Source organism: Hoplias malabaricus, chromosome 13 (genome assembly GCF_029633855.1).
Source record: "Hoplias malabaricus isolate fHopMal1 chromosome 13, fHopMal1.hap1, whole genome shotgun sequence".
NCBI lineage: Eukaryota > Metazoa > Chordata > Actinopteri > Characiformes > Erythrinidae > Hoplias > Hoplias malabaricus.
Window position 1 is genome coordinate 18,317,887 of NC_089812.1, and position 24,865 is coordinate 18,342,751.

A 24,865-nucleotide genomic window follows, 5' to 3' on the forward strand; every position below is an offset into this window, starting at 1 on the left:
AATACTAATGTAATTTTTAAAATCTATCATTCAATTTTATAAGCTTCAGATATTTTGCCTTCTGCCGACATAATGCTTTCAGATAACCAAAAAAAGAAAAAAAAAATCCGTTTATAGAGGTGTGGAGATTTTGTATAGGCACTATTAGCAGTATTAGTATTAGTAGTTTTGTCTATGATAAGTGTTTATCTACTTGAAAGATACATGAATGTGATGCATACAGCACATGCTCTTAATGTTAGTCAATATTAATATATAATTACAATAAGGAATTTTTAAGTAGAAGAAGCTATTGCCTTTATAGCAAGCTTTTTATTTATTTATTTTTTTTACAGAAAAAACTTTAAAATAATTCCCTATGCTTATGTGTTGTTTGTCAATGCATTGTGATGTTACTAGCCTGAACTCAGAAGTCTTTGGGGAGGAGTTCAGGGTGGCTTATGAATGCATATTAAGCCGGACCCCTCATTGGATAAATGAATATGAGAAAAGAGTGGAGACGGGGTGGAGGTGGGAGCAAGTTTTAAAACAGGTAGCTCGGTGGGTTTGATAATGGCCCAACACAGCTCTGAATATGGGGATCAGCAGGAATGACCCAGCGCGGAGGAGCGAGTTGATGTAGTGAAGCAGTCGAGTCGAGACCCGTCAACTGAACTAAATGAAGCGAGTTTGTCTGATGTAGAAATGATGTGAATTTGCGGGGTATATATAGGGCTGAGAGGAGGAGTTCGGGCGCGGTCCTACGCCCAAAATTATATTATTACATAACTTCAATTTGCTAGTACAGACCACGCCCGTAGAGGCTGAAATGGAGAGGTGAACTCAGGAGCTTTTAGGAAGGAGTTCAGGGTGGCTTATGAACGCGTATGAAGTCGGACCCCAAAAAATTTACAGTAATACTGGACATTAAGTGCTACAGAATGGACAGGTTCAGGTACTCTGGTCAAGGGTTTGATTCTTGTCCTGGATTGTGTGTAGATAAATGAAAGGGGTTAGTGAGTCTATGAATGAACTACTTTTAATAAACTGGTGCATGACTAAGTGTCATGTGAGATGGTGAGAGAAATAGAATTAGGTTGAGTAAGTTGAATGTTCTTTATTGATTATGATGACAGAAATTCTAGCGTGATTGGTAATTTGAGTATTCAAATTGAGTATTCATGCTGCAGCAGTAAAGGGGTAATGATTGTGAAATGCGATTGAGTCAGGGTTGGTCTTAAGATGGCCAAGATCATTGCGTCAGCAGAAATCAAATTGTTCAACTACTAATAGAATTTTTAAAGCATCACCAGCTAAATGTCATTAAGCTAGAGTGTAACAATAATAGTGACATTAATCTGGGGCCAGCATGATAGTGCATCAGACTGGATGTATTGGACAGAGTGTTGCTACTTCAGTGTAATTGATGGTGGTTGGTTAATAGTGAGGGGCCTGAGGCTGGCAACAATAGGTGGAAAATGGATTAGTAGCAGCCTTGAAGTCAAGTACTACAGAGGGGCAGCATTAATAAAGTGAGATGTCCTTCGTTGGCACGTGTGCCCTGGTGGTGCCTTTCCAATGGCATGGAGAGAATTGTGAATGGAAGGCTGATCTAGGGGGATGAAAGATGAGGCCAAATAAGAAGTCCAAAAAGGGTCAGCACCGCAGGAATGGCAAGATAGAGAGAAGGCAGTTTGTCACACGGGAGAAAACTCTAAAAGAGACAAAGTCCAAATGTGCTAAGGAGCTAAAGCAAGGGGGCAAGGTAGAAAGTTAACTCAAATATAGCGAAAATGCCTAGATGGTGATGAAAAACAGGTGCCAGGGAAGAGGCAGTGTGTAAGAGGGTGAATTGAATTTGAGGTGGTGTCAAGTGCCTGGGTGCTGGTCCAAGATAACACCTGAGGAGAGAGCATAAGCTGGAACTTAGGGGCTAGGAACAGCATGGTTGTGAAGATAAGAGGACAGGTTGAAGGCCCACAGCGCCTGGAGGAATCAACGGTATCATAGGAGGCAGGGTGAGGTGCAGTTGCTAGCAGAGAGAGTGCAAGCCATACAGTGGACGCAGGGTGCTGTTTGTTTGTGAGGGGAAGGCATAGGGATAAGCGTCCACAGCAGTTTGAGGAGAGAGCGCAAGCTGTGAAGTTGGAGGCGAGTGGTGCTGCCGCAAATCTATGGGATTGGGACAAAGGTCCGTGGCATGAAAGAGGAGGGCTGTAAAGGAAGAAGCAGGATGCAGCGAAACCGCAAGGGGAAGGGGATTAGTATGAAGGTCCACATTAGGATAGAGGGTGTGCTGTAAAGGAAGAGGTGGGATGTGTGATAACAGAAAAGGAGAGAGGATTAGGACATGGCTTGTAACAGCACCCAAGAAGACAATGAGCTGGAAAGTCAGAGACTGGGACTAGTGCAGCAGCAATAAGTGGGGGTTGAAGGTCCACATGAAGCACCTGAAAACAGAGCAGAACTTGTAGAGTGTGAGCAGCAAGGCAGCACAGAGGAGGGTCCGGTACGATAGTCCACAGCAGCATCTGAAAAGAGTACAAACCGGAAGCTGGAGGGTGGGAGGAGCACAGCAACAGAGTAGTCAGGATGAGGGTCCGCAGCAGCACCCGAATAGAAAAGTGAGAATTGTAAAGTTAGAGGCAGGGTAAGGCACGGCCACAAATTGAAGGGATTGGGATGAGCGTCCACGAAGTACACAAGTTGCTGGTGTAAAGCCTGGGAAAATGAGACAAAAGGATCAGAGCGAATCTAGAATGAGGAAGCTGTGCAGCAAGGAGACTGCATAGAGTGCCCAGAGGGCCGGGCAGGAGGCAGGCCCGCAACAGCAACCTGTAGAGGGGGTGCGAGCTGGAAAGTATGATGCATAGAGCAGCAGCTGCCATGGGGTAGAGGGTCGGAGGAAGAAAGTTGGGGTGGGTGGGTGAAATGAAAATTAATCAGCAATATGGAAGACATGCAGTGAGGAGACCGCATTGAGTGCCCAGAGTGCTGGACTGGAGACAGGCCTGCAGCAGCACCTATAGAGGGATGCAGGCTAGAAGGTCTGAGGCATGTAGCTGCGGCTGCAATGGGGGAAGAGGTGGGATGATGAAGGAATGGGTGGGATGATAAAGGGAGGGATGGGAGGATGAAGGGAGGGGTGGGATGATGTGTAGAGACAGATGTAGAGAGGAGGAGCAAGGGAGGGGTTAGGATGATAAAGGGATGGGTTGGGATGATTTGTAGAGAGGATAAGAGGGAACGAAATGAGCAAGGACGGCTTTGTCTAAATGAATCCAATGCTGTGAATAAAGGCAGTATTCAAAGGGAGGGAGGAGCCGATTTGGAATGAAGGCTTAAACATGCCTGCTTTCTTTTCTAACATTTCAAATAGGGCCATCTTGGCAAGCAGTGTAGGTGAACTAGTGCCCTGGTGATGTGCATAAATATTGCAGATTTCAAGCCATTATCCAATGCAGCTCAGGTAATTACATTATTATCAAAACAGCCCACTATGGCACTGATCTGTGAGACAGCAAAGACTATAAAACATTGAAGCTAAAGTCTCCAGCTTAGACACAACCAGGAAGGGTAACAGGAAGACAAAGAATGTTCCAGCAGGGGGTGTTGAGTCGGGGGAGAGAGAGGAGGTTGTATGTAACTTCCATATGTAACTTCAGATACTCGGTGGGTTTGATAATGGCCAAACACGGCTCCGAATATGGTGATCAGCAGGAATGACACAGCACGGAGGAGCGAGCTGAGGTAGTGAAGCAGTCGAGTCGAGATCTGTCTACTGAACTAAATGAAGTGAGTTTGTCCGTTGCGGAAATGACGTGAATTTGCGGGGTATATATAGGGCTGAGAGGAGGAGTTCGGGTGTGGTCCTACTCCCAAAATTATATTATTACATAACTTCAATTGTAGAAGAATTATATGTTTACTAAAATATTTTAAATTGGAAATAAAAAGTTTTGGGTGGTATACTGAAAACTTTATTTTTCAAAGCTGGAAATGTGCCATTGCTGAGAAAGAAGTGGAATCATATTTAATTCCTAAGGTATAGCATAATCTTCTTGTGCATTCAGACACTTTTTTTGAGACCGTCATTGCTTGTGATATTACGGATTGCTACAACATGTGAAAGTTTACTCAATATAAACTTTAACTGGATATTAATTATTGAAGCATATCTGTACCAAAATTAAAATAAATATGTAATGTTCAAAATGACAATGCAATCCTAAGTTTGAATTTTAAATGTTCCATTCAAGTGCATGCATGCAGGTTTTATCTCAAAATTAAAATTAAAGTAAATTTCATTTATTACATTTCATTTATATTAGCAATTTCACTGACTTCAATTGATACTTAATTTATAGAGATTTGAATGCTGCATGTGTGTCTTCAAAGGAAAATGTATATGCAAGTTTAAATTAACATGTTTACGTGATCATGCAACAACTGTCAAATGATAAACAATTGTCATGTAATATGCATTTGTACTTGTAAAATGTGTATGAAATGTAAATCTACAAAAAAAAAAAAAAAAAAAAAAAAAAAAACTTGCCACCATGCTAGAAAAATGGCAACATTTAACTTTTAAAGGCGAAAGAGTGCCTCTCTACTTTATCATCCCTACTTAACTGAGCATGTCACTAAGCATGTGATAATGTGAACTGAGCTCATTGCATTTTTATTTTCATGATTTCCCCAAAATGACAGTCATCCTGTCAGGACAGGCTCATTTGCATGCTCAGTGAACAAGATTTTAAGTAAAAACGTGGTGGCTGGAGACTTTACAAGTGCTGGTCATGAAATTAGAATATCATAAAAAAGCTGATTTATTTCAGTAATTCCATTCAAAAAGTGAAACTTGTATATTATACTCAATTATTACACACAGACTGATATATATGTTTATTTCTTTTAATTTGATGATTATAACTGACAATGACAATGAATTATAACAACTAATGAAAACCCCAAATTCAGTATCCCAGAAAATTAGAAAATTGTGAGAAGGTTTGATAATAATCAGCATTTTAATAATAATAATAATAATAATAATAATAAACACTTTAATCAGCTAATTAACTTAAAACACTTGCAAAGGCCTTTAAATGGTTTCTCAGTCTAGTTCTGTAGGCTACACAACCATGGGGAAGTCTGCTGAATTGACAGTTGTCCCAAAGACTACCATTGACACCTTACACAAGCAGGGCAAGACACAAAAGGTCATTGCTAAAGAGGCTGGCTGTTTACAGAGCTCTGTGTCCAAGCACATTAAAAGAGAGGCTGTTACGTTTCGGTCTAGGAGATGGGTATTGGTGAATGAAATAAAGTAGATAGAGGAAAAAAAAAACTCACACAGTTTAGAAAAATGTATTTACAAAGAAAATATGGATATTAAACAAAATCAAACAAACAAATCTTATAACAACACACAAAACTTAAAGCCATATCTCCAGGGGTAAGCCACGGCCAAAATAACAAACATAACCCAACACTAACCCCAACCCCAACACTAACTTTGCTATTCAAACCAATAAACAAATAAATGACAATAAATAACCCTGACTCCCTATCTAACAATAAACCAGGAGAAAATAGATAACTCAAAAGGTGCTTACCCCCTTCCGGCACAGGTGACCACAAATATAATAAACAGAACACAATCAACCCACACAAGGAAACACACAGTCTCCAGATATACACAGAAGTTCACAATTGGGGAAAAAAAAAAAAAGCTTTTTGATCTTCAGCTTCCTGTTTCTTTTATAGGCAGACACAGGAAGCACCTCAGTAGCCAGCAATACCAGATCTCTCCACAGCTCCACCTAAAGACAGGGAGGGATAGCAAGACAACAAGAAAAGGAAAAGAAGAGACACAGGCATACAACCCGTAACAGAGGCGAACGGAAGGAAAAGATGTGGTAGAAAAAAGTGTACAAGCAATAAGGATAACCAAACCCTGCAGAGGATTGTGAAACAAAACCCATTCAAAAATAAGGGGAGATTCACAAAGACTGGACTGCAGCTGGAGTGCTTCAAGAACCACCACGCACAGATGTATGCAGGACATGGGTTTCAGCTGTCACATTTCTTGTGTCAAGCCACTCTTGAACAAGAGACAGCATCAGAAGTGTCTCGCTTCCAAAAAAGACTGGACTGCTGCTGAGTGGCCCAAGTTATGTTCTTTAATGAAAGTAAATTTTGCATTTCCTTTGGAAATCAAGCTCTCAGAGTCTGGAGGAAGAGAGGAGAGGAACAGAATTCACATTGCTTGAGGTCCAGTGTAAAATTTCCACAGTCAGTGAAGGTTTGGGGTGCCATGTCATCTGCTGGTGTTGGTCCACTGTGTTTTCTGAGGTCCAAGGTCAATGTAGCCGTCCACCAGGAAGTTTTAGAGCACTTCATGCTTCCTGCTGCTGACCAACTTTATGGAGATGCAGATTTCACTTTGCAACAGGATTGGCACCTGCACATAGTGCCAAAGCTACCATTACCTGGTTTAACTACCATGGTATCCCTGTTCTTAATTGGCCAGCAAACTCGCCTGACCTTAAACCCATAGAAAATCTATAGGGTATTGTGAAGAGCAAGATGCAATATGCTATGCCAGACCCAACTATGCAAAGGAGCTGAAGGCCACTATCAGAGCAACAAGGGATCTCATAACACCTGAGCAGTGCTGTAGACTGATCAACTCCATGCAACTCTGCATTGCTGCAGTAGTTCAGACAAAAGTAGCCCCAGCTAAGTATTGAGTGCTGATCATGTTCATAGTTTTCAGTTGGCAAGCATTTCTAAAAATCCCTTTTTTTTATATTGGTATTAAGTAATGTTCTAAATTTCTGAGATACTGAATGTGGGTTTTTTATTAGTTGTCAGTTATCATCATCAAATTAAAACAAATAAACACATGAAATATATCAGTCTATGTGTAATGAATGCAAGTTTCACTTTTTGAATGGAATTACTGAAACAAAATCAACTTTTTCATGATATTCTAATTTTATGACCAGCACCTGTATATAGCTGGGCATTGGTTTTTGCACTTGCTTCTTGGAGGTTAAGTAGTCTAATCTATAACTGACATGTAATGTACAAGTAGTTTACCATGTTGAAACCACTCCATAACATACATATCCAAAGTTTGAAAATGTTCATTTTTATTGTGAGATCTTTTTTCAAAACTGCTTTTTGGGTTCCAAATAAGTAATCACCTTGAGTTATAAACAGTGCACTCTAGTGGATAATGTTTGCCATTTCATTTTACATTATAACAGTATCTAGGAGATGTCAATAGCAATATATGCACCCAGCACGTTTTATTTTAAAATATTTTTATATGCAGAGTATTCTCAAAGCTCAACAATCTTCAGGAGTATATAGCTGACTGACTGCACTGCAACTAATAAAAAAGATTATTTTTAAAAATGTGCATGTGCATAGGTTATAAGGGAAATCAGGGAAATCTGACTTTGGTTAGACACAGTAATTAATTAATTAAATAAATAAATTTACATTTACATTTATGCATTTGACAGACGCTTTTATCCAAAGCGACTTACAAAAGAGGATCTAACATTCGAACTACAGCACAAATTATACAAAGTACCTTACATTAAGTGCAATATGCCAGGAAGTAATAAGTGCATTAAAGAAAGACATTCAGTGCAAAAGATACTCTCGGAAGAGCTGGGTTTTCAATGATTTCTTGAATGCAGAGAGGGTTTCTGTTGCTCTGATAGTGCTTGGGAGCTCGTTCCACCAGCGTGGTACCAGAGATGAGAATAGCCTCAACTGACCTGTACGGGGGGTTGGTCGTGTTAGTAGGCGCTCCTTTGAGGAACGGAGAGGGCGGGCGCTAACGTATGGTTTTAAGAGTCTATTGAGGTAGATGGGAGCAGAACCAGTGAATACTCTGAAGGCCATCATTAGTGATTTGAATTTGATGCGAGCAGCTAAGGGTAGCCAATGCAGCTCAACTAATAGGGGCGTGACATGTGCTCTTTTTGGTTGGTTGAAGACCAGGCGTGCTGCCGCATTCTAGATCATCTGTAGCGGTCTCACAGCACAGGCCGGAAGACCTGTCAGGAGGGCATTGCAATAGTCTAGACGGGAGATTACTAACGTCTGAACGAGGAGCTGTGTTGTATATTGAGTTAGGTATGGCCTAATCTTCCTTATGTTGAATAGGGAGAAGCGGCAGAGATCGAGCTACAGCGGTAACGTGATCTGCGAAGGTCAGCTGGTCATCAACCATGACACCTAGGTTTCTTACAACCTTGGTGGGAGCCACTGATCGGGACTCTAGCTTGATGTTGATGTTGTGGACAAGAGCTTGCTTGGCGGGGAGGACCAGTAGTTCAGTTTTGGATAAATTCAATTGGAGGTGATGTTCCTTCATCCATGTAGATATGTCAGAGAGACAGTCAGAGATTCGAGTTGCCACTGAAGTGTCTCCTGGAGGAAAGGATAAATAGAGCTTTGTGTCATCTGCATAGCAGTGATAGGAGAAGCCGTGCGAATGTATGATTGGGCCTAGAGAGGTAGTGTACAAGGCAAAGAGGAGGGGTCCCAGCACCGAGCCTTGGGGCACACCTGTGGTGAGGTGGTGTCGCGCTGATGTTTGTCCAAGCCATGACACACTGAAGGATCGTCCAGTGAGATAGGACTCAAACAAGGAGAGTGCATTGTTCTTGAAGCCCATGTCAGTGAGTTTGTTTAGTAAGATGTGGTGGTTGACCGTATCAAATGCTGCTGATAGGTCGAGCAGAATAAGAACTGAGGATTGACCTGTTACTTTTGCATCTTTAAGAGCTTCCATTACTGACAGAAGTCCAGTTTCCGTCGAGTGGCCGCTCTTGAAGCCGGATTGGTTTGAGTCAAGAAGGTTATGTTGGGAGAGGAATTTTGTTGCCTGCTTAAAGACAGCTCTTTCAATGATTTTAGACAGGAAGGGGAGGAGAGAGACTGGTCGGTAGTTCTCTACTATAGAAGGAGCAAGAGCAGGTTTATTTAAATAAATAAGGAGGTTAATTTGACACATTTACCAGTTATATATATATATATATATATAATAAAATGGGAATGATTGGTGATATTAACTTCCTGTTTGTGGCACATTAGTATATTGGAGGGGGTAAACTTTTCAAGATGGGTGGTGACCATGGTGGCCATTTGAAGTTGGCCATTTTGGATCCAACTTTTGTTTTTTTAATGGGAAGAGAGTCATGCGACACATCAAACTTACTGGGAATTTCACAAGACAAACAATGGTGTGCGTGTGTGTAACCTTATTCTTTCATTAGTTATTTAAAAGATTATGACCACTTATAAAATGTGTTCAAAGTGCTGCCCATTGTGTTGGATTGTCAATGCAACCCTCTTCTCCCACTCTTCACACACTGATAGCAACACCACAGGAGAAATACTAGCACAGGCTCCCAATATCCGTAGTTAAAAACAAGCACACCATTGTTTTTCTTGTGAAATTCCCAATAAGTTGTTGTGTCACATGACCCTCTTCCCATTGAAAAAACAAAAGTTGGATCCAAAATGGCCGACTTCAAATTGGCCACCATGGTCACCACCCATCTTGAAAAGTTTTCCTCCTTCCATATACTAATGTGCCACAAACAGGAAGTTAATTTCACCAACCATTCCCATTTTATCCATATAAATGGCCCACCCTGTATATCTCAAACTATGGTGGGCTACTTTGAGGAATCATACATTCTCAGGTCAGAGTGCTGACAGAAGCAATACATTCTTTTGACTTGAGCAGAGTCTTTGATTTCTTCCCTTTTTGTCAGTTCATCATCAAAAGACCTCCCTGCTATGGAGAAGTTTAAGGAATGTTTATTTACATAATGACACAGGATGAAGCAGAGGAATTGACTGAGTGGATATTTGTGAACTGTATGTTGTTTTAAAGCACAAAGTTGGCACAGTCGTAGAATCAGCACAGATCGGGTGTTCTTGGTCTGCTCTCTTGGCCTACAATGTCTCTCTGTGCTCTGGTGCTTTGTGTCCCCTGTGGTATTTTGCAGCCGCTCTGACTCTTTCACCAGTACAGAGCTCTCTCCACCATACAGGATCACGGCTTATGCTTGAAGTGGGCCTCCACTGAATTAAGCAAAAACAGAAAAACAGTGTTCAGGTCAGTAGGAACTTTGCGTTGTGGGTAAGTATAGTGTAGTGGATAACACCAATATTTCAGTGCATAAGACTACGGTTTGATTTCCTGCTTAGGCAATCAGGGGAATTTTGGGCAATACTCCAAAACATTCTATTTACCATTATCCCTAACATTATTAGGACTGTTAAACCACACCAGATGAGAGTTTCTACCAAATGTCACATACGTATATAAATGTAACACAAACATATCAGATCTAATTATCTCTGTAATATGTGGTCCAACATAAATATTTGCATTGGAAATATAAGTCATATTGTGTGAATGTAAGTTTGGTATTTAAAAATGTAAGTTAACACAAATCTGATAACAATGCAACTCTGCAACTTCCACTATAGATTGCAACTGTTTTTCATGACATAGGGATTATCTAGTCAACAGTTGTGCTATGATGCTTCCTTTCAGTTAATATAGGAAGTAGATGGTGGTCCCTCAACACACATATATATTTATATGTGAGTGTTCAGATGTTCCAATTTAAATTTGATACTTAAACAGTACAAACAAAAAAATACTCCTCTCATTACTTAATTTACCTGTACTGTTTGTTTGTTCATTAGTTTGTTTTCCTTTTTTTCTTTCTTTTTTCTTTCTTCGTTTATTTATTTCTTTTCTTATTCAGTGTTAGAATGGGTTCTGGGCCTATCCAGAATCTTTGGGCACAAGACAGGAACATACAAGTCCATTACAGGGCATCACACAGTCACCCAGTTAGAAATTTTCCACAAATTATTTACCAAAAGTTATTTGAATGAATGTGGGGGCATCCAGAAGAAACCCAAGCAGACACAGGGAGAAAACACCAAACTCATTATAAAGAGTCACACAGGGTGGGATTTAAGCCGACAAACCCAGCACCCTGGAGCTGTGTGACTACCTGCAGCACATACTATACAACTTGTTCCCAGACTCAGTTCCAGTCCCATTATAATGTACTTTGTTTCAATATACATGCTCCATGACTGTGATAACAAATATATGCAACTAATTTCTTTGTACAGATATCATCTTGTATTATTCTCCATTTAAGGTAATAAATGACATTCATTCATTCATTGTCTGTAAACACTTATGCAGTTCAGGGTAGAGTTGTAGCGTCTGTAACCACTTATGCCATCCAGGGGGGTCTGGAGCCTACCCGTAATCAATGGGCGCAAAGCAGGAACACACGCTGCCAGTCCTTCATAGGGCAACGCACACACACACACACATATTCACTCATACCTATGGACAATTTTGAGTCACCAATCCACCTACCAACATGTGTTTTTGGGCTTTGGGGGGAAACTCACGTTGGCACAGGAAGAACACACCAAACTTCTAACAAACTACTCCGAGACTCAAAACCCACCACCTCCGGGTCCCAGGAGCTGTGTGACTGAGACTACCTGCACCATGCACCCTAATGAACAACACCATTCATTAAATGTTTTTTTCAGTATTTTCTCATTTTGAAGAAAATTGTTAAATAGGTAAATGCTTGCTGAATATTAACTGATATACATATTACAGCTAGAGGTCATTTGTTTGGAAATGCTTAAAATATTATTAGTCACATGAAATTATCATGTGTAATTTTGGTATGCTAGGTATGAAACGTAGTTCATAAATGAGAAAAAAACACATGAAAATTACTCACAATATTTTTGCTTAATGATATTTGCAGAATAAACTATTCCTGGCTGAATATTATGAAAATCAGAAAAAACAAAGGAGTAAAAGCTAATTAAGAACCCGAGAGTGAAGGCTAGATATCTTAAGAGGAGATCACCTGCATATTCCTGAGGTAACATGGGTCTGTTGACCACACTCTGAAAAACAGCTATCCACTCTTTCTGTTGCTTCTCCATCTCACAGGCAAAAAGGAACTTCCTGTCTGGTGTCACTATGGTGATGCCAAATGGCCAGTGGTGGCCCTGAGTGGATGAAGGCAGGCCTGGTAACACTGTGTATCCACTCTCCTTACTACCAATGAACACTTCTCCACGAGCGTATGCATCCTGTAAATAAGAATGTGCAAATATATACTGTTAATAAAGTTAATAATTATGAATATTTTTAGAAGTTTGTCTTCACTTAAAAATGAAAGTATTACAAAAATTAAACTCTTAATAATGTTCAAATGTGAAGGAACAATTTTGATCTTAAAACAAGATTTAAGGTGACTTTCACCAATGTAATAAATAAAAAAAATGGTGAGTTATTTTTGGAATCTGGAGTTATTTTTAGACAATGGAGAGAACTCCAATGCCTCCAAATTCTTGAGACAGTTAACTGCATTACTGAATGTGCAACAAACTATACAACTCAAGTTACAAATGAGTTTCTGTAGTAAATGAATGAGTGAATATAAATGTACAGACAACTTCAACCAATTACAAACAAAAGTGATTTTTTTCCATCAAACATACTGTTCCACCTTAAAAGACCCCAAGCTTCTGAATGTAAACAAACCAGAGAGAACAATGATTCCCCACCTTCGTAGACATCCCCTTTAACAATGGTGCCCAATTATAAAGGCGTAAAATGTTTCACAGCCTTGGGAAGTTGTCTGTTTCAGGCTGAGATGTAGTGGTCACCAAAAATGACACTGGCCAGGTATAATGTTATATTTATATTATTATTTTAAAATAATGGCCTGCAACCTGGATGCAAGGTCTGGATTCTATTCTAGGGGTTGCAACTGTCATAGCTCAATAATCCTCAATAAACTATTATGACAGAATTAACAAGTGCCAAATTTGCATTCCCTGAGTACCAGCTAAATGCATGGATAGAAGTGTGGTGAGAGACCTCAATCCTGATCCTGAGAACCAGGGCTATGCAAATAACACTGGATTCAGTTTCATTTGTTTGGTATTTCACTATGAGAATGATGTAGCCAGTTTCTGTACTGAATGCTTTCCCAACTGGTGAGAATCAGGCATGATTCAAGAAAAGCCAGGGTAAAGGGAATAAGACAGTCCAAGTTTACAGGGCAATCAAGAGTACCCTGGTTGCAAAAGAAAAGTGATTATAAGGTAAAGAAGGTGAGAGGAACTTTCCTAATACTAGATCATACTGTTCCAGGAAAAAATATTGGTTGAACAATATTTTGAACACATGTCCATTACTGAAACCCACATAAAAAAGCCCCCCAAAAAACTAATTTTTCTGGCCTTTAGGATTTTGTAAGCTTATGGTAGTACAGGCCAAGGCTTGCTGTGTCTGATTCACTTGTAAAATGGGATAGACAATGAGTCTAGAAACAAAGTAGGTAACTGTTACGATAGACAATATCTAAGAGTTAGTATGTGTCTCTTTTTATTTATTACAGTGACTTTTGGATCCTCATTAAAAGCAGACAGCACAATTGGCTTTGTGCTCTTTATGGGCCAGGATCTCTATCTCTCTCTCTCTCTCTCTCTCTTCTATCACAGATAGCGGCATTTAACAATCTTCTGCTACCATGTTCTGCTGTCCAATGGCTGTTATAAATAGTTAAAAGAAAAAAAAAAAAAAAAAAGCAACAGCTGAATTAAGAAAGCATGTCCTAACCCTTCACCTTCTCAGCTGGGTGGAGCAGGTATTGACAGACTTTTTGAGATAACTGAGTTAGTATATTAATAGAGTAGGCCACAAATACTTATTTTTGACCACTGATAGTTAGTATAAACAATAAATATTTAATATAAAGACATATAGGGCATCATACTTTATTGATGTACTTTATCGTGCTGAAAAGCCGGGCCACCAAGACATTAATTTATTCATTCATTAATTCTAACGGCTTATCCTCTTCAGGCGGAATAGAAGCTAATTGAAAGGCACTACATTTCCCATAATCCTGCTGAAGACAAGCATGAGGCAGTACCACTTCCAGGAGGATAAATAACCCTACTCTGGCTAGAATGGCTGGTGAGAAAACCAATGGGCTCACTCGGTTTATTGGATTTTTGGATGGCTGAAAGCCATTTTGCATCCTTGGTGAGTAGAATATTTTTTGGCCTGTAAAATCCCTGTCTCTATTTAGAGTGTGGGTGCTCCAGGGCTCAGTAACAGCCAATACATTGGAAGATTTAGCGCAGTGATTGGAGTGTCTGGTTGAGGAGCCTCCAACAGCTTGAAATATTTGGGCTTTACCCAGTAGGAACAGAGGAGTAGAGCTTTAGCCAACAAGGCTACATTTTTTTCCAAATTGATCTTCAGCTCTATTCAGCATACTGGGAGTAGTTAGCCTGTCGCTAAAATGTGAAGCCATAGTTAGCCTGTCGCTAAAAGGGAAGGGGACTCAGAAGGAAGGAGAATTGGATCGGACATTGTGGCAGAAGTACACACAAGTAAAGTCACCACTCTAGCATGGCAGAGGACACAGCAGTCTGGCTGAGAAATGTTTTCCTGGGCTTGAAGGACGAAGATTCCATGTGGTGACCATTTCATGCCACAATTCAGAAATGGGTAGAATTGCAAAGAGCCATAGATTATGCAAAAGCACAAAAAATCATGCTTATCAAGAAAGAAAATTCTGTGTTTGTGAAGCTTTAAGTGGAAAAACACACTGAAGAAGGACAGGTACAAAATTGCAATCAATTCTGTATTAAGCAGGCAGTCAATGATATGAGGCTACTTCTTAGGTACAGTAACAACTGTAGTGGCATTTTGATCTAACTGCAAATTAGATAATTTAATTTGCTGAAATTGCTGAACTTACAAATATATCTGAGCAAGAAAAAGCAACATCTTTAAAGAATGTTCTGGTTTGGAGTGAGATCATTTACAGCATTTAGTAGATGCTCTTATCCAGAGCAACTTATAAATGTTCTTAGTGTTCAGACAGAATGTGTATCCTAGTCGTAAAAATAGGTTAGAGTCCAAACTTCCTTTGAGTTCAGCCACAGGAGACCTAGACCACAGGATTCTAGATTTAGATTTTGTTCTAGATCCATGAGCTTGCAGGAACGGGAAGACTAGATTTATTTATTACTACAGTATAATTTTTCTGAACAATTAGTATTGCGTAGGGACCTGGTTAAGAAAGAGATCAATATCTTTTCCCTGTGAGCCAGAGGATGAAACCTGGGAGGGAGTATGCAGTTTGAAACCTGACACAAAAGGCCTGATATCTAAAATATACATGCACAAAATGTAAGGAAATTTGGGCGCAACCTGCATACTCGACTCTACTGCTCATCCCACAAATGCATGTTCCTTACAAATGTGGCACCATTTAAAGGGGAAATTAACAGGTTTTCCAACAGTATAAGATTTATTGCCAAGAAGCATTGTTACAACAAAGAAATATTCTACCAAACACAAATTTCCTTACTTTTTGTGCTATGTTTATATAATTCTATTATGACTCCCCAATGGGAGGCAGATTCTTCGCTCCAGGCCAAATGGGAGGCCGATTTGGGGAATGATTTGGATGATGAGTGGTGGTCAAGTGCCTTGTCCTGGGTCAACTCCTCTTCATCGTGTGTCAGACTTGGCTTAATGCAGTTGAAGTTGTTTCATAGGGCTTATTACATTAAATGTAGACTGGCTAAAATTTTTTCGAGCATTGTGGTGACCACTAGATGGTGTGTGTGTGTAGTTTTGGTCCACTTTTTGATGACTTCCTTGAGCAGCTGTAGAGGAGGATTAGATTAAATATAGGGGGATATTTTATGGTGTTGTGCAAAATAAAAGATTGTTTTTATATTAATTGGACATTGTCTGTTTGTGCGTTATTGTTTGAGTTATAACTAATTCTTGTTGTCCAGACCTTCCTGACTTATCAAAGGTGGTGGCAGTGGCTACTCCTAACAAAGAGAGTCTCTACATATGTTCTGGTCATGCAAAAAACAAGGCAAGTTCTGGACAGACATTTTTCATCTTTCGAGAGTGTTTAATTATAAATTAGACCCAGAACCCCTGTGGGCAATTTTTATTGAGCCTGAGGTCATTTCCGCATGTATGGTTGGTGACTGTAAGGCTATAGACTTTACATTATTACTAGCTAGATGAAGAATTCTTTTGAGCTGGAAGTCATACTCATTGTGGTTAAAAGATCTGATATCTTCTTACTCTGGAGAAGATTCTGTTTAGCTTGAGTAATTCTGCCAATAAATTTTATGAGATGTGGCAGACTTTCATTACTTATTTTAAAAATCTTACTGAGTTGGTGGTTGAGGGGGATAGTGTGGAGGAGGGTTAATGGATTGGCGCTCTATTCTGGGTAACCCTAATGCCCGATGCAGTCCTCTGGGTGGACAGTCATTCTTGGCAATGTTCTGAGCATTGTTGATTGTAAGCATCCTTGGATATATAAGTGTCGCAATAAATACATTTAAAAAATTATAAAAGGCAACCATCATTGAGACTCCTCTAGCTGTCTTATCTCTTGATGCTATGAAAGCCTTTGATCAGTTAGAGTGGTCGTTTCTGTGGTCCACATTTAAATTCATGGGATTTGGTGATGTTTTTTATTAATCTGTTTAAAGTATTATATTATAATCCTTCTATGATCCTAATTCTTTCTCCTCTTTTTCCAGCTTCTAGATCATTGCATCAAGGTTGTCCCCTTAGTCCTCTGCTCTTTGCTCTTTCCTTGGAGCCCTTTGTCCAGATGATTCACCAATCTTCAAAGATAATTCCTGTGTCTATTGCGGAACCCCACATCATGTGGCCTTGTATGCTGATGTCTTAATATTTTTTAACAGATCCCACACTTTCCATTCCTCATCTCTTACATATTTTTGATGAATATGGTCTTCTTTCTGTGAGGAGTTGGTGTGTTCTCCTTGTGTCCGCATGGGTTTCCTCCGGGTGCACCAGTTTCCTCCCACAGTCCAAAATCACACGTTGGTAGGTGGATTGGCAACTCAAAAGTGTCCGTAGGTGTGAATGTGTGAGTATGTGTGTTGCCCTGTGAAGGACTGGCGCCCCCTCCAGGGTGTATTCCCGCCTTGTGCCCAATAATTCCTGGTAGGCTCTGGACCCACCGCGACCCTGAACTGGATAAGCGGTTACAGATAATAAATGAATGGTCTTCTTTCGGGTTTTAAAATTAATTGTTCCAAATCTGCCCTAATGAAATATTGGCCCTACTACTACAGCTTGGTTCCCCATTTCTCAGCAGTCACCTGATGTGCATACTGTTCCCAGGACTTGATGAACAATGACTACTGACTTATATAATTAACTTCAATTTTGATTAAAAATTTTGTGAAGTATGTAGTGTCCCTGCTCAAAACCAATGTTAAGTTATTGTTAGACCTACTTCATTTTGCTTATAAACAAGGTCGGGAAACACAAAGTCAATTAATATGAAATTAATAACCCTTCATGAGTTTCTTAATATATAGAAGACCCTAAAACTTATGCATGTCTGCATTTTTTAGAGATGTTTTGCATGTTTTAGAGAGCTTGATTAGCTATGGGATACAGCATTGTATGGGAATCTTTCAGTTCAGTTAAAATCTCTGCTTATCTCAGTAGTTAAGACAATTATGAAGGTTACAGGGAGAAATGTATAAGTCTCTACAGTCTATCTACAAGCAGTCTGTGTTCAAAGGGGCTCACCCATCTTACAAACCGGATTCCAAAAAAGTTGGGAGACTAAACAAATTGTGAATAAAAACTGAATGCACTGATGTGGAGGTGCCAACATCTAAAAATATATTCAGAATAGAACACAAATCACAGATCAAAAGTTTAAACTGAGAGAATGTATCATTTTAGGGGATAAATATGTTGTTTCAAAATTTTATGGCGTCAACAAATCCCAAAAAAGTTGGGACAAGGCCACATTTTTACCACTGTGTGGCATCCCCCCTTCTTACAACACTCAACAGACGTCTGGGGACAGAGGAGATGAGTTTCTCAAGTTTAGAAATAGGAATGCTCTCCCATTCATATCTAATACAGGCCTCTAACTGTTCAATCGTCTTGGGCCTTCTTTGTCGCACCTTCCTCTTTATTATGCGCCAAATGCTCTCTATAAATGAAAGATCTGGACTGCATGCTGGCCATTTCAGTACCCGAATCCTTCTCCTACGTAGCCATGATGTTGTGATTGCTGCAGAATGTGGTCTGGCATTATCTTGTTGAAAAATGCAGGGTCTTCCCTGAAAGAGATGACGTCTAGATGGGATCATATGTTGTTCTAGAACCTGAACATAGTTCTCTGCATTAATGGTGCCTTTCCAGACATGCAAGCTGCCCATGCAACCCCATACCATCAGTGATGCAGGCTTCTGAACGGAGTGTTGATAACAACTTGGGTTATCCTTGTCCTCTCTGGTCCAGATGACATGGCGTCCCAGTGTTCCATAAAGAACTTCAATCGTGACTCATCTGACCACAGAACAGTCTTCCATTTTGCCACACTCAATTTTAAAAGACCCCTGGCCCAGTGCAAATGTCTGAGCTTGTGGAGCTTGCTTAGAAATGGCTTCCTCTTTGCACTGTAGAGTTTCAGCTGGCAACGGCGGATGGCACGGTGGATTGTGTTCACTGACAATGCTTTCTGGAAGTATTCCTGAGACCATTCTGTTATTTCCTTGACAGTGGCATTCCTGTTTGAGGTGCAGTGACGTTTAAGGGCCTGGAGATCACGAGCATCCAGTAGAGTTTTACGGCCTTGACCCTTACGCACAGCAATATAATAAGGTTTAAAGGTTGTGCAATGCTGTGAGTGATGTGCAATACTAGAAGGTCACTCGTTCATTGTCTGAAACCGCTTATCCATTTCATGGTCGCAGTGGGTCCGGAGCCTACCCGGAATCACTGAGCGCAAGGCAGGAACACACCCTGAAGGGGGCACCAGTCATTTGCTGGGATGCTAGAAGGTAATTTGTGTAATTTGAGATGTTTTTATTAGACAGTGTATATGTGAATGTGTGTGTATCTGATGAAATATTGCAACAAATGTATAACAAATGTATAATAATTACATATTATAGGCTATACTGTGAAACATGAGATGCATTCTAAGGGCTTGATACTTTTTAAGCTGCTGTCACACTGGATTTGTGTCCACAGATTTTCATTTGTGAAATTACATACATTTTAATGTAATTCACTGTAACAAACTTACTGACATGGGCTTCAAGAACAATGCACTCTCCTGGTTTGAGTCTTATCTCACTGGAAGATTCTTCAATGTGTCATGGCTCGGACAAACATCAGCGCGACACCACCTCACCACAGGTGTGCCCCAAGGCTCAGTGCTGGGACCCCGCCTCTTTGCCTTGTACACCACCTCTCTAGGCCCAATCATACATTCACATGGCTTCTCCTATCACTACTATGCAGATGACACACAGCTCTATATATCCTTTCCTCCAGGTGACACTTCAGTGGCAACTAGAATCTCTGACTGTCTCTCTGACATATTTACATGGATGAAGGAACATCACCTCCAATTGAATTTATCCAAAACTGAACTACTGGTCCTCCCAGCCAAGCAAGCTATTCTCCATGACATCAGCATCAAGCTAGAGCCCCTATCAGTGGCTCCACCAAGGCTGTAAGAAACCTGGGTGTCTTGGTTGATGACCAGCTGACCTTCGCAGATCACATTACCACTGTAGCTCAATCGTGCCACTTCACCCTATTCAACATAAGGAAGATTAGGCCATACCTAATGCAACATGCAACACAGCTCCTTGTTCAGAAGTTAGTAATCCAGGTTTTCAACCAGCCTAAAAGAGGTAAAAGAGGCATGTCACGCCCCCGTTAGGTGAGCTGCATTGGCTACCCTTAGCTGCTCGCATCAAATTTAAATCACTAATGATGGCCTTCAGAGTCTTCACTGGCTCTGCTCCCATCTACCTCAATAGACTCTTAATTCATTTTTTCTGATGCTGCTATAATACTATAATTCTTCAGATATAAAACTGCTGAGCTAAATTGGCAGACTGATTTCTGTCACACCCATTTTGCGAGAAGAAGAGAGATGCAAAATCCCAGCATGAGCAGATCCTAATTGTGTCTTTGTAGCATAGTAATCAGATGACTATAGCCTGTGGATTTCATGTTCAGCTGGCTGTTCTGATAAGATTGGTGTGCTCACTCTACTTCAAACATGGGTTCTTGCTTTGAATTTTAGGCAGTCATTCTTCCAGGAATGATCACCAATTTAACTCAATTCTTTGTCCACCTGCATCTGTGTAGTTTTTTGTGTAGTTAATCTACCATAACAATCTCCAAATCACTACAAAGAGCTCATGTATGTGCATTTAAGAGAGCCAAAGGGAAGGGGTGCTATGGGTGCTCACCTGCTGGTGATGTCACACTCTGAAAATGGACGGGAAAAAACACAAGCCCACTAGCCCATTGCAGTTGTGACTTTAACACTGAGTATGGGTAAGGAGAGAGAAGTAATCTACTACAAAAATTTAAAAATACATTGAAAGTATTAACTATGTAGTATATTTTACCTTACAATTGCAGCTTCAAAATTATTGTGATTCTCCTCCACCATGTAATAGGGAGAAGAGCACTTCTCTCACTGGTTCCCTAAAAACATGGCGAATCAGAATACGGAAAACTCTTGCAATAACTGTGTAAAGGTTCACGACTCAAAACTGTCTTGCTACAAAAAGATTCTGGCTCTGTTTCTCTCCTTCCAGTCAATCTGTTACAGTCAGATATTTCCTACTGCAGTCAACCAAATTAACTGCTTCTCTTTACTGTTTTCTGAGAAAATGGCAGCCCACTGATATAAGATTATTTGATGGATTCCCCTGCGGTCCACAACAGCTGCTCACCTCCATCTACTGCTTCCAGCCTCACACCACTCACCATTACCAACTATCATCAATTACACTGAAGTACAAATGGACTCAGATTAGCAATACTCTGACTGATGCTTTCAGTTATTGTGGCCCCAGATTGATGTCATTGTTATGGTCCTAACACGTAGTGTAGGACCATATTGTAATTGTTAGGATTTTTCTTATTATTAGGGGTTCGAGCACGAAGTGCTTGAAACCCTATTGTGTTTGTTCTGATTTTAATTAGGGGTCCAAGCACTGCAAGTGCTGGAGCCCTATTGTTTTTGCTCTGTTTCCTCTTCTTCTTTTTCTCCGATGAAACGCGATGGGCAGCCCAAACCGTAGGTCCTACAGACTTGTCGTTTGGTCAACTGGTAGTAAACCCTCCCGCTACTCAGGCGCAAAGAATCAGCCCGATCAGCCTGATGGTGGCGCTATAGCGACGCGGAACGCATCGCTCCCTATATCTCCTGCCCCGTGTAGCGTAGAGACGAAATTCTTTTTTTCCCTGATTCCTCAGGTCAGACCCTACAAAAAAGCCTCAAGAACCCATAAGCTCCGCCTACTTGGATTTTGAGCTAATTTGCATAATATGCAAAATTGCACACATTTTGAGCGCGAACTAGTCTCTGGAAATGTACCCAATATGGACATATGTGGTATCAGCAGAATCCTAAGAAACTGAACTTTAATAATTACTCAAAAAAAGTTGGAATTTCATCACTGGTCGGCTTCCAGACTCCGCCCAAATACAGGGGTGGAGCTCGAGTTCCAAAAATCACACAAATACAGCTATAACTCACAAACGCTTTCTCCGAATGTTACGATACTTCACATGCTTGATCCCTATAAGGGATGGAAGCCATAAGTACTTGGCTGTGCAACTGCAAGCCTAGGGGGCGCTGTAAAAGCAAAAAAATTGTTACGCTTCACAGGATTGTCCGATTGACATGCCGATGATGTCATATTCGAAAAAACATGGCCGCCATCGACCAATCAAATTTCAGCAGCTGTTTCATGACCTTAACAAGGTCCTATGATCATGACACTTGCATGGTATGTCCATGGCAGCACTTCCTAAGCACATAACAATTTTCATTACGATAGCCACTAGGGGGCGCATTTCAAATTTTCTACTTGAAAATATGGAATATCTCAGCGAAATATAAACATATTGACAAGCAGTTTGCTTTATTGCATACTCTGCATAGTGTCTTACAACTTTGCAATTCCAACTATTGTCAAAAAATGCATAGTTTATCCACAATAGTCAGGTATGTGAAAATGGAGCTTTTCGTACTCCTCCCTGGAAATTTGTCTTATCAATAAACAACTGGTATTTTTGCAATCTGTATAGACTGTAGGTCAATAATTATTCACAAAAGTTTGAACTTTTGACATGCTGTTGCGGCAGTAATTTAACAAATATGCATGGGCGGGGCTCCATGCACAGAAAGGGGGCGCTACAATTAGACAACAACTGGTTGCATAGGTTCATAATTGATTACACTGCCACCTAGAGATGCAGTACCAGCAAGATGAGACAGTTATATTCTGATGACCATGGGAAAGGAGCTTGTGCGTTTTCATATCATTTGGTTAAAGCATTTTTCAGTTTCAGCTGTTAGTTATGTGAAGTTTTGAATACAAGCTGTACTGCTCTTTTTAAGCAGATCCTGCTATCACACAGTAATGAAAGTTCCACATTTTGTTGATAATTATTAAAGTTCAGGTTTATATGAATCTCATGATAACACATATGTCCATATTGGCTTTTGATCCATCCAAGCACTAGTTCATGCTCAAATACATGTCTGTTCCCACTCACCTGCCCGGAGTCTTCTCTTTTTTGCTGAATCCCCCCTCAGCCCCTCCTTCTCCTTCTCACACACAGACTGTCACCTCTCCCCCTCCCCTCCCCCCTGCCAGTCAGAGAGGGCCAGAGGACACAGACAATTGAAAGCAGTTTTAAACAAATCAACAGTAACATAATGACCACCTCCTTATTTTAGTTTCAGTATCCATGTTTTCAGCTCCACTGTCCGAAGGAGCACTTTGTAGATCTAACATTACAGAGAGGGGTGCACCTCTTGCTCTGCATACTTTCATTGCTCCCTTTCACATGTTCTTCAATGGTCAGGACACATACAGAGCAGATATGCTGAAAATGTATGACCTACTGTCTCTGCCTTTTTTATCTATAATGTGGACCAACAGAGTATGTGTGTGTAACAGTGTAGACAGTGAGTGGACACAGGTTTTAAAATTATCCAACAGCACTGCTCTTTCTGATCCACTCATAAGAGCACAATACAAACTGAGATAGTACCACAATGTCAGTGTCACTACAGTTCTGAGAATGTATGAGATACTGTCTGAATTTATGTCTATAAGTTTGACCAATAAAATATATGTATCTCAGTGTGGACAGTGAGTTGACACAGGTGTTAAAATCTCTAGCAGCACTGCTGTATCCACTCATAAGAGCACTACACACACTGACCTATCACCACAATGTCAGTGTCACTGCAGTGCTGAGAATTATCCACCACCCATATTAAATATACTTTGTGGATGTCCTGAACATTGGGTCAGAATCCAGGGTGAAATTCCAGAGTCAGTTCTGTGCTCTGTGCTGTCTCTGTAACCCAAGCCCCATGTTCACCTGCCTGCAGAACAGAAATTTACCCACTCATCTACTACCCCTTCTTCTTACAATCCAGAGCACCAAGGATCACATTTTAAAGCACTACAAAATCTATATTAAAGTGTGGCTCCTGTATCAGGAACTGTAATATGCTACGCTCCTGCTCTGCAAAGACTGCTTGCTTTCACCCTGCTCTTCAATGGTCTGGACACCCATACCTCCATACAGCAGGTATGACTCAGGTGTTGGCATTTTAAATCCCTCAGCATCACTGCTGGACAGAGAATAGTCCACAACCAAACACTGCCAGCATAGATTGTCTTCTGTCCACTGATAACAGACTCGAGTACAAGCCACTCCACATCATATCTGCTGTTTGGGGGTCCTGAACATTAGGGTGAGAAACCAGAGTGCAACTCCAGAGTGACTTCTGTGCTCTATGCTGTGTCTGTCATCCGCTACTAATCCATCTCACGCTACACTTCCAAAGAGATGCCAGAACAGCATGGAACACCTTACAAACACTACACAAACTTCCCCAAAAGCCCCTACTATCTCAGGACAGCTCATATGAATAAAACACCTTACAAACACTACACAAACTTCCCCAAAAGCCCCTACGATCTCAGGACAGCTCATATGAATAAAACATCTTACAAACACTACACAAACTTCCCCAAAAGCCCCTACTATCTCAGGACAGCTCATATGAATAGAACACCTTACAAACACTACACAAACTTCCCCAAAAGCCCCTACTATCTCAGGACAGCTCATATGAATAAAACATCTTACAAACACTAAACAAACTTCCCCAAAAGCCCCTACTATCTCAAGACAACTCATATGAATAAAACACCTTACAAATACTACACAAACTTCCCCAAAAGCCCCTACTATCTCAGGACAGCTCATATGCTAGCACATTGTTCTCCTATCAGTGAATACCAGCTTGGACCCCGGGAATTGTCGCTTGCGGCTATATTTATTAGGGGATCGAGCACGAAGTGCTTGAAACCCTATTATAATTGTTAGGATTTTTATTTTTATTATTATTAGGGGTTCGAGCACGAAGTGCTTGAAACCCTATTATAATTGTTAGGATTTTTATTTTTATTATTATTATTATTAGGGGTTCGAGCACGAAGTGCTTGAAACCCTATTATAATTGTTAGGATTTTTATTTTTATTATTATTATTATTAGGGGTTCGAGCACGAAGTGCTTGAAACCCTATTATAATTGTTAGGATTTTTATTTTTATTATTATTATTATTATTAGGGGTTCGAGCACGAAGTGCTTGAA

At 40.4% G+C, this 24,865-nt stretch overlaps 1 protein-coding gene and 1 long non-coding RNA gene across 3 annotated transcripts in view; one reads left to right on the forward strand and one right to left on the reverse strand.

Moving 5' to 3' along the window:
* Nucleotides 1–9,870: 9,870 nt before the first annotated feature.
* LOC136664864 (arf-GAP with dual PH domain-containing protein 1-like) overlaps nt 9,871–24,865 on the reverse strand; it is a 328,730-nt gene continuing 313,735 nt past the window's right edge. The window contains exons 10-11 of one of the 2 annotated variants that reach the window (XM_066642322.1): nt 11,946–12,174; nt 9,968–10,101 (exon numbers count right to left, since the gene is read on the reverse strand). In XM_066642322.1, coding sequence (XP_066498419.1) covers nt 10,073–10,101; nt 11,946–12,174 — 258 coding nt within the window. In that variant the 3' untranslated portion in view covers nt 9,968–10,072. Of the gene's footprint in view, nt 10,102–11,945; nt 12,175–24,865 lie in introns of both variants that reach the window. The other variant, XM_066642324.1, reaches the window with a different exon arrangement.
* Nucleotides 14,082–17,233, forward strand: LOC136664865 (uncharacterized). The gene is made up of 3 exons (XR_010795185.1): nt 14,082–14,140; nt 15,916–16,001; nt 16,687–17,233. It is a non-coding gene; the product is annotated as an uncharacterized lncRNA (long non-coding RNA).